Source organism: Callospermophilus lateralis, chromosome 3 (assembly GCF_048772815.1).
Source record: "Callospermophilus lateralis isolate mCalLat2 chromosome 3, mCalLat2.hap1, whole genome shotgun sequence".
Classification (NCBI taxonomy): Eukaryota; Metazoa; Chordata; class Mammalia; order Rodentia; family Sciuridae; genus Callospermophilus; species Callospermophilus lateralis.
In genome coordinates, this window is record NC_135307.1 from 172,615,576 (window position 1) to 172,631,853 (window position 16,278).

General features: G+C 54.9%; 1 protein-coding gene across 1 annotated transcript in view; it reads left to right on the plus strand.

Moving 5' to 3' along the window:
* The window catches only part of Rspo4 (R-spondin 4), a 33,795-nt gene extending 18,765 nt beyond the window's left edge, over positions 1-15,030 (plus strand). Inside the window, exons 2-5 of the mRNA XM_076849456.2 lie at positions 8,217-8,405; positions 9,011-9,151; positions 11,811-11,996; positions 14,924-15,030. Coding sequence (XP_076705571.2) covers positions 8,217-8,405; positions 9,011-9,151; positions 11,811-11,996; positions 14,924-15,030 — 623 coding nt within the window. The remainder of the gene's footprint in view (positions 1-8,216; positions 8,406-9,010; positions 9,152-11,810; positions 11,997-14,923) is intronic.
* The last annotated feature ends 1,248 nt before the right edge of the window (positions 15,031-16,278 follow it).

Consider the following 16,278-nt stretch of genomic DNA (forward strand, 5'->3'; position numbering starts at 1 on the left):
CCTGTAGTCCCAGCCACTCGGAGGCCAAGGCAGGAGGACTGCTAGAGCCCAGGAGTTTTAGGCCATGTAGCAAGGCCTGTGTCTTAAGAAAAAGAAAAAAACAAGAATCCCCGCTGGGCAGGATGAGCTCCTAAGGGTGAAGAGGGCGCAGGAGGCAGCTCAGGCAGGAGAACCATCAGCAGTGACCTTTGCCCTCAGCGTCAGGAGCGTAGGAGGGAGTGGGAGGTCTGCGGCTAGCTGGAGCGAGCACCCTCCAGTTATGTAACTGCAGCCAATCCTGCCCTGCGAGGATGCAGCCCAGCAGATGTTCTGGCTTTTTCCAGAGAAATCCAAATTCCAACTTTTTATTTGAAATCTCTTGATTTTATAAATGTTGGCAATCTGTCCAAATTAGTCCTAAAAAAAGTGGGGCTGGAGGCCTTGGCCTGGGCACCGAGGATATGCCCGTCACAGGCTTGCCGGGTGGCAGCGAGGAGCTGTCTGGGGTAACAGGTCATTCACAGGGTCCCGGGTGCCCACCCCCACCCCCCCACCCCCGCCTTTGCAGCCCTCAAGGGAAGGGCTGCAGGGTGGAAGTTCATGTGGCAGCGGTGACTTTAGATCCACCCAAAAGGAAAAGAACACAGAGGTCACTTGCAAACGTTGAGGCACCGATTCCTGGAAAACAAGGTGCTGAGGCCGTTTTCAGGATGTGGCTGACGGGAGGCTGGGGATTTGTCTTAAGAGCAACAATCTTTCCTTGTTCCCAACAGGAGGAATAAACCTAGCCGGGCACAGTGGCCCACGCCTGTAATCCCAACGACTTGGGAGGCTGAGGGAGGAGGATCACAGGTTCAAAGCCAGCCTCAGCAACTTAGCGAGGCTGTGAGCAACCTGGTGAGAGGCTGTCTCTAAAGAATAAAAAGGGCTGGGGATGTGGCTCAGTGGTTAGGCACTCCTGGGTTCAATCCTCAGGACCAAAACCAAACAAAAAGAATAAACCTGTCTCTCACCCAAGACCAACACTGCCCGCAGGGTCTCTGCCAGGGACTCTTCACCCTTCATGTCCTTGGTCCCTGCTGTTCACCTTCCAGCCTCACCAGTGTCTCTGGCCTCTGTGAAAGGAGGGAGTGGACAGAGGGTGGTTCCCAGTCCTACTGTGTGTCATAACAGTGCGGGAGCAGGAAGGGAGTGTGGGTGTATAGAGGAGCACCTACTATGTGCAGGACACTTTCTGAGTCATTGGCAACTGTTGCTGTCACAGTTTTTCACATGGGGAAACTGAGACCTTCAGAGATAAAGGGACTTGTCCAAGGTCACTTGATGAGTGCTGAAGCCACTGGGCACCTGCACCGTGACACCTGTTTTGGATTTTTAAGACCCTTGCAGGCAGGAAACACATTGCCTTCAACATAATATCAATACTCCAATGTGTTGGGTGCCTGCCATGTGCTAGGCTCCAAGAGTTTTCCGTGTACTTCTCCTTTAATCATGACAATCCTGCAAGGTAAGCTTTATTATCCCCATTTTTAAAAATTTTTATCTTTTAGTTGGACACAATACCTTTACCTTTATTTTATTTATTTTTATGTGGTGCTGAGGATCAAACCCAGGGTCTCTCACATGCTAGGCGATTACTCTGCTGTTGAACCACACCCCAGCCCTATTATCCCCATTTTACAGCTTGAAAAACTGAGGCACAGTAGAGTAGCAGTGCCCCAAAAGCCAGGGAGCCTCTAACCCTGAACCTGACCATGATAGAGGTCCAGAACTACTTGTTGAATGAATGAATGATCACTCAACCTGGGGGGTAACCCATGCGGTCAGAGGTGCGGAGCTGACGTTGCTGTGGAAACTGTCAAGTCCGGCATGATTATCATTCTCTAAAATGGACATCCAAGTCTCAGCTCATCCCCCTGGGTGCTTGGGGGAAGACAGAGTGACTCAGATGTCATTCAAGCCTCTGCAGCTGCTGGAGCCATGCAGGGCCATACATAGTGGGCCAACTGGCATCTGGACTTGGAGAAGACGGGCTTGGTTATGGCAGACAGTTGCTAAGTTACATAAGGTGCTGTCGTCTCATGAGGCCCCAAGAAAACTCAGAAGGTTGCAATTAGAGCTTAAAGGCTTTTATCTAGAAACACACATCTGAGTGGGCAAGAGAGCAGTGATGAGGTCAGGATTCCCCTGAGGTAGAGAAGGATCCAGTGGTTTTCAAGGAACCCCCAGGTTCCTTGGGACACTAGGTTAGGTGGGTGAGCTCCAGACCCCTCTATCCTGCAGAAGCAGAGCTGCTCCGCGATGATCTGTTTCCTATCTAGTGAGCTCCATGCATTTGATTGTAAGCTGACAGAACAGAATTAGTTCAAATGGAAAAGTGACTTTCTGTAAAGCCACAGGGCAGGCCAAGCCTTGGGAGGGACTGGAAGGTGTTCAGAAGCTGTGTCTGTCTTTTGGAGCCCGGGAGGTTTCTGGTTGTTGCTTCTCCTTCTGCATCTGATTTGTTTGTTCTCTGCCTCTCTCTGCTTCTGTATTAGTCAGAAATCATTTGGTTGCAAGTGACAGAAAAGCGGCTTGAGGAAAGACAAGCAGGTCTGGGTTGCCTGCGTCAGATCCGCACTCAGATGGCTCCTTCTGGAATCTGTCTTCATTTCCTGGCTCTGCTGCTGCTGTGTGTGTGGCCTCGTTCTTGGGGGGCTCTTACTTAATGTGGTGCCACCTACCACCTCTGATCTGCATCCTCTAGATCCACAGGGTGGACGAGAAACACACACACACACACACACACACACACACACACGCATGTGCAAACATATACACCTACTGACTTAAGCAAAACTTCCAAGACCACCTCTGGTTAAGACACATGCCTGTATCTGAACCTATGCCACTGAGGCCAAGGGGACCTGATGCCCATTTGCCCAGGTACAGTATGCCAGAGTGGAGATGGCCCCACATGAACCTCAAAGTCAGGGAGCATGGAGGATGAGCCTCGGCTAGCCAAGTGAATGGCCTGCTCACTTGGTGCTGGGGCCTGCTGGTGTCTTTTGGCCGCCTTACCTTGGGGAAAATGTGTACAGGCTGTCCTTCCCACCTGGGACTGTCCTTAGGTCAAAAGGCCAGTCCAGATGATTGCCTTATTCATCCTCGAGTCAATCTCAAGACAGATGAACTAACTGGACCAGCCTGGATGAGCCACCAGTCAAAGTCAAGGTCATAAAATACAAGCATGGTTGCTAGTACCAGTTCTCCAGGCAGGGAGACTGATCAGAGAAGACATCTCTCAGATACCTATTACATTTATTTTGAGCTTGTTAAAATGCACATTCCTAGACCCAAACCAGATACTTTGTAAACCTCCCTAGGATTCTGATGCATGATCAAACTGAAGAACGACTGAGTTTGGATCTTTCTAGAGCAGTACTGTACGAATTCTAGTTGTCACCACTTATCAAAATAAAGTAATGACAGCTACACCCTGACCCTGGGCAGATATCATTGCGTTTTCCTAATGAGTTACAGAGATGGAATAAAAGGCCAGAGTAAGGCCATCTTTTGGAGCCCGGGAGGTTTCTGGTTGTTGAATTCAGTTGTCAGAGATGCCATTACAACTTGGTGGCACTAGAGGGCACCCTACCAACTGCCGGGCCAAGGATGCAGCAGGAGACAGCCAACTCCCTTCAAAATGTTAAGATCCATCCCGCGCGCAACACACGCGCGCGCAACACACGCACGCGCAAACTGATACCCTCCGAGGTCAAAGAAAAGTCTTAATTGGTCTCTTGCCTTCAGCACGTTGAGTCATCATTCCATAAATAGTGCTGTCGCCTAACTGGGGCTTCCTTGGGGAAGGCTGCACCCCTTTCAACTGGGTCCCCAGTGAAATTGCAGGGATCAGGCTGAGTGATACTTCACCTCTTAAGCAATGTAACAGTTTTGCCTTGTCCTGATCTCGGGGCCCTTAGCTCAGCCTCTTTGCTATCTCTTCTGTGTCCTGCCCATCGGGTTGTGAGTCTGATGGGTCAGAGGCCCTGGGTGGCTCACCCCTGCTGCCCCAGGCTCTGCCTGAAATGCTCCAGGAGAGCTCCGTGGGGCAGACTGATCTGGGACCCTGCCCCAATTGATTCTGCATGACACAGGGTGGCATTTTACCTCCCTGAGCCTGATTTTCTCAGCTGCAAAAATGGCCAACACACCCATGTCATGGCATCTCGGTCCACGAACTCAGTCTGCAGGAAACACCACCTTGTTTTTTTACAACTGAACGTTAATTTGAACTCCTGTTCTGCGGGGTGACAGGGATCACCTCAAGTCAATCACGGGAACCCTTGCCCGTTGTCAGTGCCCTGGAGCATCTTAGCTCCAGGGGGCATACACACTGCCGAGGCACAGAGGAGGGCACCCTGATCCCCACTGATGGCACTCTGACCTGCCATCAATCATTCTATGTCACAAAGACCCAGTAACCCAAACAGGATGACCACGCTTTCCTCCCAGTGCCATGAAAGAATCTGTGCAGCAGGCAGTACCGGGCTGGTGGAATTGCACCGTGATGTTGTGGCAATCAAATGTCCCTGCTGCTCGCTATTCTTGTAGCGACCAAAACTCCGGGAGCCAGGAGTTGGTGGAAGAAATCGGGTCTTATTCAAAGCCCTGGAGAAGATCGAGGGGCTTGTTTTCACCCCAAATCTCTAACGTTGGGGGCTCAGGGCGCAAAACGCTTTTTAAGAGAAAAAAGAGGTGCCGCGAACAGAAAGGCTCTGTCCTGGGCGGGGCCTCGGTCATCCCGAGGTGGGTGTGTCCTCTTGTGGGGACCTTGGACCCCCTCGGCCAGTTAACTGAAACCTGAGGGAGAGCTTCTCTTCAGCACAAGGAGGGGCGGAAGGCAAAAGGGAGAGGAGGGCGAGGAAGGGACAGTTTCAGACAAAGTTCTGTAAGGCCCTTGAACCCCCAAATCTGCCACGTCTCTGGCTACCGACCCTGCAGCGGGACCGGCAGAGGAAGCTAGGAGCAAAGAGCGCAAAAGTTTCCTGGGGTTGCCCCGACACGCCCACTCGCCTCCCATTGGCCAGAATCAAGACATGTGACTACGTGTAGCTGCAAAGGAGCCTGGGAAATGGAGTCTTTCTTGGACTGCGTGAACCCATCTAGAAATCAGGGTTCCGTTCCTTAGACGGACAGGGAGAAGGAACACAGGGGACACCTAGTGCAGTGCCCACTCTCCAGAATTGGTCCCCTTCCCTTGTCCCAAATCTCAGTTTGAGGACGGGGTAGAGCTTGGCTTGGGGATCTGGGGAAGAAGCGAGAGAAAGAAAGTGGTCCTCCCCCGCTCAAGGGCGTCTGAGGGGCTAAATGCTTTTCCTTTAAGAGGATTTTTATTGTTTCATACCTACAGTGCAGAATAAAAAAAAATTAATGAAAATTCACTGTTGCGTCTGATTTTAAGAAATGAAATATTACAGATAAAACGAAATCCCTAGTCATCTTTCCCATCCCTTACCGGATGCCTGGCCCCACAGGTGCCACCATCCTGAATTCAGTGTGTGTTCGTCCCTTATGTGGTTTTTACTCTCCACGCACATTTCTGTGTCATAAATATTACAAAGTGTGGTTCTGCAGCCGTTTGAATTTGATAGAAATGGTTCTTACTGCGTGATTCATGGTGCAGGTTGCTTTTCCTTTCGGCATGTCTTTGAGTTGGGGCCACAATGATAACTGTAACTCTACCTCAGTCATTTATCATGACTGGGTTGTGTATTCGGCCTTTGGATTGTGGTATGTGACTACACCACCAAGAATTTATTCTTTTGCTGGAGAGTTCATTTTTCACAATTGTTTGCTATTAAACCATTCTGCAGTAAACATCTCTGTACATGTATCTTTGTGCACATATAAGAGTTTCTCCAGCCTAGTGATTCTCAAAGTGTGATTGATCCCTGGACAGTGGATAAGATCACCTGGGATTCTGATACCAATGCATATTCCCAGGCCCCTCTGAAGACCTGCGGAATCAGTGCTCCAGGGTGGAACTCTGTGCTCTGCAGGTAGGAGCTGGCAATGTGCTAAGGGTTATAGCAGATGTAGAATTGCTGTATTTGAAGAGGCAAGTCTTCTAGTTACTAGACACTGCTAGATTTTCCCCCAAAGTTTCCATGCCTATCAGAAGCAGGAGTTCCCCTTGTCCTGAGCCGTCTTTGATATCACAGAATTTAAAATGTGTTGCCAAGTGAGTGGGAAGACTGGGCTCTGTTAAAATCTGTGGATGTGGTTCTCTTGGGTCCTGGGAATCCCTCTTACAAAAGCCTCACACTTTCTCTTTGTCCTCAGGGCCCTGCAGGCCTACAGTTTGGGAGATTAAAAAAACAAAACAAAACAAAAAAACCACTTTACTCTCCTGTTAGAGTTTTCCTTTCTAGAGCAAGAGAATGAAGGTGCATATTAGTTACTGTATGTGTCTGTCTGCCTTAGACAGGCTTCTCAGTTGCAAGCAACAGAAATGAGGTAATCAGCAGCATCAGTTGGAGGGGCTCATGAATTCAGGGGGCTGAAGATCAGGTTTGGGAAGGGCCATGCTCATCCCAGGGACAGAGAGGGGAGACAGAGGTCCCAGACAGGTCTGGGCCCAGAGCCTGGTCTGCCCCCCGCATGGACCCCGTCCCTATGTGTCCTGGCCACAGCCAGGAACCACCCTCTGCTGACTTGAGGAAGGGCCGGGCCTCCTTGGTTCCTGTTCCAGGGACAGGCACCCAGGGGGATGCCTCCACAGGGAAGATGGGGCGCTGGGAGGGACAGGAGAGGGGCTGAGAGTGCAAGAGCTAAGAATGTCCCCTGCTGGGTGGCCATGAGGCTCAGGGAGCCATGGTGTATGATCATTAAACAGTGTGGCCCTGGTGGGGGATGAACGTGAAGCCCTTTAATGTTCCCTCGGTTGCTTCCTATAGGAAGCCACCTGTCCTTTACTTTACCCCATCTCCTACCCCCAGGGGCTTACACTGCTGCCTCTTTCTGCAGGGCACCTGCCAGCCACCATCCCTGTGTGAGGCAGCAGCAGAGGCCATGCAAGCCTGGCTCCTCTAAGGTGCCCTTGCCACCAAGAGCCCCTTTGTGCCTTTCCTGAAGGTCAGGCGGCCTCTGCTGCTGCCGTCTCTGTCTCATCTCTGCCCTTTTCTCCTGGCCACTTTTCTGTGCTCAGGAAGGTGTGGGAAGGAGACAGATCTGAAAGGCTTAGGTCCAGCTGGAGCAGAAGAGGCCAGCACCTCCTTGCAGCTGCCCCACAGTCATGCTGGTACAGGAGTTCTGCCTTCCTCAGGGGTCCAGGCTCTTTTGATCTTGCTTCTCCATCATCCTCAGGGCATGGATTTCACCTTATGATCCAAAATGACGGCTTGTGCTCCAACCACCATGTTCGCAACTCATCATGTTTCTGTTCTCATCATGTTTCTGTTCTCGTGAATAAAAGGCTCAGGGGTCACTCCAGTTAAACCAGGCTGACTGGGCTGCGCAAAATAACCACATGAAAGACACAAATACCTTTTTCTTTTGGGGTCGCTGTGACGGCTCCTCTGACCTTAAGGGTCCGCAGGAAGAGAAAGAGTGAGAGCAAGCAATGACCCCTTTTATTGAGGAGAAGCTATTCAAATGAGGCAAGGGGTCAGGTTTCAGGGGGCTGAGTATCTTCCTGATGTCCACTGTCAGCAGGTTGACTGACACCTGGGTAGGCCACACCCAAGGGCACAGTAAGAGAAGGGGACACACACAAGGCACTTCCATGGAAGATTCTACCCTAAACAGGCCAAGGGGTTAGATTACAAAGGAACAGGTGAGCATAGCTTCACCCATGGGGCTGTAGCAAGACACACCCATGCACGAGACACCGACCCTCTAATCCTAGAAGGGTGGAGAAAGCTCTGCCACATTTCTGGGACTGAGCGCCTTAGCACCCAGCCGGGGAGTGTGACCCAGTCATGTGTAAGGTTGGTCTCCTACGGCATTCCACCCAATAGACAAGATGAGGGGATGTCAAAAGGGCACCCCCCTCATTCTTTAAGGCAGCTTTCTAGATGCACAGTGCTTTACCTTATATTCCACTGGCCACATTTGGGAAGCTAGGAAATGTAGTCTTTTTTTAGGGTACCATGTGCCCAGTTAATACCCCAAGGAGACCGTCTGAGCTGCTCACATATGGCTTGACCATCTCTCTCCCTCTCCTTCTCCTTCCTCCCTGGTCTGGCTGGCAGTGGGCACTGGCCCCGGGGGTAACTGCACGGGCTGTGTCATCTGCTCGGAGGAGAATGGCTGCTCCACCTGCCAGCAGAGGCTCTTCCTGTTCATCCGCCGGGAAGGAATCCGCCAGTATGGCAAGTGCGTGCATGACTGTCCCCTGGGCTTCTTCGGCATCCGCGGCCAGGAGGTCAACAGGTGCAAAAGTACGTGGATCCTCTCTCGTCCTGGGCTGGAGGTGGGCTTCTGGGCAGTGCTGTCCCACCCTGTCCCCCAGCACATCCAGAGGGGAGCTGGAATCTGCCTGAGGCCAAACTTGGATCCCTGCTTGGTTCCAGACACTTCTCTGAGGCCCTAAGAAAGCCAATCCCCTCTCTGTCTTCATCAGCACTCAAGATAGGGAACTATGTTTCCTGCTCTAGTTTGCTGTGTGGCCTTAGGCAATTACTCACCTTCTCTGGGATTAGCTCAAATTGGGAAAGGAGTCCTACCTCTTAACTCTATTTTTGTTGTGACCTGGGACAAATTATCCCTCTCTCCAACCCTTGGTGAAAAGAGAGCCTGGGGGTCCTCAATCCCAGCCTAGATTTGCTGTGTGACTTCAAGCTAGTCGCTAGTCCCTTGAGCCTCAGCTCAGATGAGAAAGGGAAAGCTGCTCACAGGCGGTCCAGGTTGACTTTGCCAAAGCTGAAGTTCAGAGGCCACGCTGAGTCCTGAGCCAGTGTCACCTAACCCGGGGCTGCTCAGGCAGACCCACGAGGTCCCCGGCCCACAGCGGTCCTCACCTGGGTTGTCCCTGACTCTGTTACAGAATGTGGAGCCACCTGTGAGAGCTGCTTCAGCCAGGACTTCTGCATCCGGTGCAAGCGGCGGTTCTACCTGTACAAGGGGAAGTGCCTGCCCAGCTGCCCACCAGGCACCTTGACCCACCAGAACACGCGCGAGTGCCAGGGTGAGTGGGGCCCCTGGAGCAGGAGCGTGGGGAGAGGAGCCCAGACACCAGGAAGCTAACAGGGCAGAAGGCCACGTGGCCATGGGAGCCCAGCACCACTGAGGCGGGTGATCTGGGGAGAGCGACAGTTTGGGAATCAAACAGATCTCCATCAAACGCCGGCTTTAAAACCTGCCCATTAGTGAGCTCAAGCAAGTCACTATGGTCCCTGTCCCTTGATTTCTCCAAAGGTTAAAAAGAAAATCACAGTAGAATCCAGAACCTGCTCCACGGAGAGGGCTGAAGAATCAAATGAGTTAAATGTTATGAACATTAAATGTATTGCTGCGACTTGGGGCTTAACAAGCCCGGTGCATGCTAGTGTCATTATTATCGCTGCTCCGATTACGGACAGCAGCGTATCAAACCCCGCAGTGGTCCGCCCTTACCCCGGGCTGTGCCTTGGCATTCTGACCAGAACCTGGCATCTCTGCCCGCACGTCCCCGGGCACAAGGTCATGGTCCTTCCAGCCGCAGAGGGCTCCCTACTCCCTGTCCCCCTGAGCAGCAGCCCCACAGCCCACCTGCCTCTGGAGGCTCCTCCCCCATTGCCCGCCCCCTGGAGACTCCTCCCCTTGCCCGCCCCTCTGAAGACTCCTCCCCTTGCCCGCCCCTCTGACGACTCCTCCCCTTGCCCGCCCCTCTGGAGGCTCCTCCCCTTGCCCGCCCCTCTGGAGACTCCTCCCCTTGCCCGCCCCTCTGGAGGCTCCTCCCCTTGCCCGCCCCTCTGGAGGCACCTCCCCTTGCCCGCCCCTCTGGAGACTCCTCCCCTTGCCTGCCCCTCTGGAGGCACCTCCTCATTCCCTGTCCCCAGCTTGTGCTTCCCCTGGGTTCCTTCTATCAGTAACCAGCTCCGGAGACTCCTGGGTGGTCACGCCCATGACCCAGGCGTCACCCTCCCCCTCAGCCTAGGAATCACTAGTGCACCTGCCCTGGCCAGGCTCTTTCCTAAGTGATAGGACCTTAGTCAGCAAAGCAGCCTCTGCTCTCATGGGCGGGTCTCTCAGCGGGGAGACAGGAGAATAAGGGCATGATATGTTGGTGGCAGAACTTCAGAGGAAAATATGAAGCAGCAGAAAGCTCCCAAACCCGCCCACCTGTCACCCTTGACCCCCACTCCACCCCCACCTCCCACATCTCCCTGCCTCGGCTCCCTGTCCTGCCAGGGTGACTGTTTCAAGACGTTAGTCTGTTCAGGTTTCTCTCCTGCTCAAGGCCCTTCTGTGGCTCCCATTGACCTTGGGCAGAGCACCCCCGCCCTACCTGGGCAGTCTGGCCCCTTCTGGAGCCTCTCCCCCTCCCTCACTCGACTCCTCTCTGTTCGGGCTCCAGCTTGCCCGTTCTAGGAGAGTCTCCCGGGTGGAATCACCCTGGGGACCTCCCTGGAATTATCCCTCTACCTGGAGCATCTCCTGCCCTCCCTGTGCCTGGACGACCCCACAACGTGCCACTTAATGACTCAGTTCAGGAGTCCCCTCCAGGAAGCCTTCCTGGTCCCCCAGGCTGTGACCTGCGTCCCCTCTGCTGGTTTGTGCCTCCCTGGTGCACTGAGCATGTGGCCCTCCTGGCCTGATGTCTTTGGTGACAGTTTCCAGGAGGCAGACTGGATGTGCCTTGTCTTCAGCTGCCCTCTGCCCACAACGGCACTGGAGTGGCACATGGGCACTCTGGACTTGTCACAGAATGTATCTAGTGTTAGGACCAACATCGTAAGTTCTGGAAACCTGCTTTATGGGCCCCACCGCATCTCAAATCTGCTGTGTGAGAGCCCTACCAAAGCCCTTTACCACTCCAGGCCTCAGTGTCCTCGTCTGCAAAATGGGGGTACTCACAACTACCTCCTGTGTTTCATGTCTCCTCCAAGTCAAATGTGAAAAAAAGAACGCATGCGCGCGTACGTGTGTAAATAAATTACCTCTATTAAGAAGTGCATGTCCGGGCTGGGGATGTGGCTCAAGTGGTAGCGCGCTCACCTGGCATGCGTGCGGCCCGGGTTCGATTCTCAGCACCACATACAAACAAAGATGTTGTGTCCGCCGATAACTAAAAAATAAATATTAAAATTCTCTCTCTCTCTCTCACTCTCTCTTAAAAAAAAAAAAAAAAAAAGAAGTGCATGTCCGTGACCTGACTTTCCCTCACCTCACCGCAGCTTTGGGTAGCTTCTACCTTATGGTTGATGGAAGGCAGGTGATCAGGTGCAAAGCCCGTGTCTCCTTTGGAAGGCTTCCCAGCCAGCCTCCAGCCCCATCTCTGCCCGCCCCTCTGGACCTTCACCCCCACTCTAGCCACCGGCTTCCAGCACGGGGTCAGGGCTTTGCGGACAGGCTTCCCCTCCCTCGCTGGAGGAGCGTGTCACCTCCCCTGGGGGCGCCTCCTTCAAAACCAGAAGGTCCTCTCTCTGGCTTTGGGCCCAGAGCAGGCTCCGAAAGCCTCCACATGCTTCATCCCAGGCTCTTTAGAATAGTGTCCCCTTTTTGAATGTGTCCCTCCATTCCTAGGGACAGACTGAGCCATTGCACGTGGAGATGGTGTCCTCAGAACCCTAGACCCTACCTTGGGCCTGAAGGGCACTCGCTTTCAGAGGCCTCATCTGTCTGTCTCTCCCTTCTCCCCGCAGAGGAGTGTGAACTGGGCCCCTGGGGCAGCTGGAGCCCCTGCACGCACAATGGGAAGACCTGTGGCTCCGCCTGGGGCCTGGAGACCCGAGTGCGAGAGGCTGGCCGGGCCGGGCAGGAGGAGATGGCCACCTGCCAGCTGCTATCTGAGTCAAGGAAATGTCCCCTCCAGAGGCCCTGCCCAGGAGGTGAGTGCAGGGCTGCCTGTGGGTGAGTGCAGGGTGACGTCTAGTGGCCTTGAGACATTGTCCCCACAGATGGGGACAGGTGAAGTCCTCCAGCAGCCACACCTTCCTTAAGATGACTCAGCCCTTCCCCACTGACCACTCCCCTTTCAATCACTCGGACTTTGGAACGTGCTCTTTACTGATCTGAAATGAAATTCATGGATAATGTGACCCACTGACCCAGGTCACTTTTGAAATATCCGCGTAGTTCCCTAACTGGAGTATAAAAGGGAAAGAAAAGAAATTCCATGATGGAAGCACTTTGGCCCCACATACGAGAGGACACTCAGGGAGTAGAATCGAGTGTGGGTATGGCTGTGGCCAGTGTCTCTGGAGGGTGCACTTGGCCATCAGAGTTGTGGCTTCCCAAATGGGGACCAGTGATGAGGAAAGTCACGCTGTCTGATCTCCTGTCTGATGCCACACAGACAGTCCTAGAATATTCCACGAGAGAAAGTATCACAGATGCTCGGCATTCACATGAAGCAGCTCAGCTCTGAGCAACATGAGGGTGGAGCGGATGAAATAGGGGACCACTGTCCCATGCAGCACCCCCATCCTTGTCCACTGAATGCCGTGGGACCCCCTTCATTGGGGCAGCCAACACCCTGCACAGATTTCCAAATACTGGGGGCAGGCATTAAGAACCACGGATTTAAACAGAAGAGAGGGTGCAGGGGTGGAGGGCATATGTGCCAGTGGACACCAATAAGACGGAATTGGCAATGTTAACTGTGCTTATACTACGTACCAGGCCACTGCACTATTTTTTTCTACAGTTGTTGACTCGTTTAATCTACACAATGATGCTATGAGGTAGCTATTATAAATATGCCCCCTTTACAGATGAGGAGATGGAGACCTAGCTAGAGAGGCTGAGTCCCGTGACAGAGGGCCTCACTGTCAGGTAAAGGTAGACCTGGAATTCCAACAGAGATCAGTGGGTGCAAAGAGGAATTTAACATCAAGGTTAAGGGTGAGAGACCCGGTGCAGGCCTCTCAGGGCACACTGCCGGGACAGGGTGGAACCAGGATCCGAACCCCGGGACACCCCTGGTTTCTGAAAGACTTGTGGTGTCTGAGTTGGGAGTGCAGATGTCAGAGAGAGAGCCTCTGGGAGTCATGCCAGGTAGCTGGGGACAGACTGTGAGATGGAGACAGGACCAGAGAAACGAGGATACCCCAGATCCAGGGAAGCAGCCTCACAGACAGACAGACAGACGACCGTTCTGTACAGCACTATGACTGTGGCCAAACCTCACATGGATCTGAGAGCTGACAGCTGATGGGCTATTGGGGCTGCAGACAGAGAGCTCTTCCCCGGATGACCACAGCAGCAGCAGCAGCAGCCTCGGGGACAGAGGCATACCACACTGGCCACATGCTGGGGGCTGCACCTGGTAAATCTGGCTCCCGGGATTCTCATGACCCATGGTGGCTCCCTGCACCATCCGGGTCTTTGCAGAGAGCTCTTCTAGGTCCCCCTCCCAGGAGTCATTTCCCGTCACACACACCAGGGCACAGACACCTTTCTGAAGCAGCCTTGCTGGTTTGGTGGCAGCCTGTGTCCTCCCCAGACCACGGTTTCCAAGGACAGCAAGCCTTTGCCCACTCGCGCACAGACGTCTCTCTTGTGCCTCAAAGGAGGCCTGTAGGTGTCCAGTTAACTTTTGTTGGCTGGCTGGGTGGGGAGGGTCGGGGGATGGGCAGGTGGGTGCATGAACGCATGGGACAGGGGCAGCTGTCAGGCGGGCACAGGAGAGGGATGAGGACCCAAACCAACCACCCAGCTCCCCCCCCTCCAAACCAGCAAGGGTACCCACCACGCCTGTCCCCAGATGCTGTGCTCACCCGAGCCCTAACAGCCTGCAGCGGAGAGTGGGAGCCTGGCTTCAGTGGCCCTGAGCACTCGCAGTGGGTGTGGGAGCTCCAGAAAGGGGCAGCCCAGTCTAAGCGTGTGACCCTGACACTGCCCTGCGGAGAGGGGAGTTGGGGTGGAGCTGTGGCCCTGACTTGGGAGAGGATGGGCACACAGTTGTCACCAAAGGAACATCCTGCCCTCCCCTCATCACTGTCTGCTGTTTGTCCTTGGAAGGGGGCTCCCTTCCAAGGTCAAGGTCATCAAGTTCATCAGCCGGCACTGGGCTGGCCAGGAGGAGAGGAAGCAGAGACGCCCCAACCCTTATGCTCTTAAAGAGCGTGTGCTGGGACTATGTCCGTGTCTCCCACATCTGGTCACTCCGTTTGTCCTCTCTGCCCTAGTGTGCCACCTAGAAGGAAAAGCACGGGACTGGACTCCAGAAACTCCGGTTCAGGGTGTGCTACTGGCCGCCTAGCTGTGCCTCGGCCACCCCACCCCCCAGACAGTTGGATGTTCACATCCAGGGGTGGGACTCAGGGGGTCATGATGCACACCCCTCCCCACGGTGGGAACCGGGGAGGACCAGACCTCCTCCATGCCTGTCAAATGGGGACAAGGGGGCCCTCCCTGACTCTCTTGGCTTCTGTGACTTTAAATCCATGAAGCCTTGGGGCAGCAGCTGGGACCTGAACCAGGAAGCTGCCCCTTTTGGGGGTGACGGGGGACATGGTTACAGGTGCTGTCTCCAGCACACAACCCGTCCTCAGTAGGTGGGCACGAGCGCGAGGGTCATGGGGGCACCCAAAGGCCACCCAGAGGCCACCCTGAGGCCTAACTGGGGACGCCCATGACCCCAGCGCAGGCACTCCCCGCAGGTCAGCCCTCCCCGCCCCGCCCCCAGCCGCTGCGCTGCGGGGACAGCGCCCCCTGCAGGCCGGAGCCCGAGTGTCCCACCCTGGGGCCTGGGCAGGGCGCCCTGTCCATCAGGTCTATCAGACGGACAGACAGCCCCGCGCTTCTTTTGCAGAACGAAGCCCCCGCCAGAAGAAGGGCCGGAAGGACGGGCGGCCGCGCAAGGACCGGAAGCTGGAGCGCAGGCCCGACGGGAGGCCACGCCAGCCCGGGGCGCAGTGACCAGTGACCGGTGCCCGCGCTCCGCAGGCCCTCCCCGCCGCCGCCTCCCCTCCCTGCCCCTGCTCCCTCGGCCACCGCCTCCTTTCCCCGGGGCGACCTCCCTTTTCCCTTGTTTTCTTCCATCCCTGTTTTCCTCTTCCCTCCCTCCTCCTCCCCTCCCCGCTTCTTCCTCTCTCTCTCTTTCCCTTTTTTCCCTGTTCTCCACCATCAACTTCTCCTCCCCCCCCTCACACACACACACACACACACACACACACACACACACACACAGGATTTTAGAGAGAGCTCCGCGCTCTGCCCTCCCCTGGGCGCTCTCTGCATCTCATAGAAGTTTCAAGAAGGTCTTCAAGGTTTCTCTAGATCTTTCCCTGACCCCGTCCTGACCCCACCTTGGCAGAAAGGCAGTTTACAAGGGGCAGCGGGCAGGCCACCTGAGTCCTCACACGTGAGCTTCTACACCAGGGAGCCCCCAGAACCCAGGGTGTGACCCCTCTGTCCCCTGGCCAATCCCAAGAGGCCATTTCCACACCCCTCAGCCACCAGCTCCCACAGGAGGAGGTGGACACCTTCTCCAGCTGGCCTTGGGGGAGCCCCTGGGGCCCCTGCTGCAGCCCACCAGCCCACCAGGGCCTTCCTCAGGGCCCCATCCCTGCCAGCTGACCGCACCCCCAGGGCCTCCAGGGACCCGGCACTGGATCAGCTGGGGCGTCACTGCTGGGGAAATGAGCAGTTCTTACCAGAAGAGCCAACACGGAAGCAGAGTGGGACTCCGACCTCACCCCCACCTCCTGCCGGCTGTACTATGGGGAATCGGAGGCCCAAGGGGACCACATGTTCTGCTCTCTTGGCGGTGGCCCTGCTCGGCACATCTAGAGCTGAGAGGAAACTTGGAGGATCTCTCAGGGAAGAAAGGAGAGAAATTGATGGGTCAGAAGCCAAGGAGACCCCACCTACCCACATTCATAGGATATCCCTGGATACCCCCGAGCCTTTGTGTCTCACAGCGACACCCCACAGCCCAGTGGGGAGGTGGGCTGGGGGAGGCTCCAGGTTAGACCAAGCTCTCACTGCCTGTCAGTCTGTCTCAGCAGGCCCTGCTCCCCAGAACCCCCAGACAGGCCTCCTGGTTAGCACTGGCCACAGGGTCCAGCAGCTGGGAGCAGAGGGGGGCAGAGTCTGAACCCCAAAGGCCCAGGGTGGGGAAGGAAGAGGCTGCAGGTTGGGGTGAAGCCTCGACTGGTGAAACAT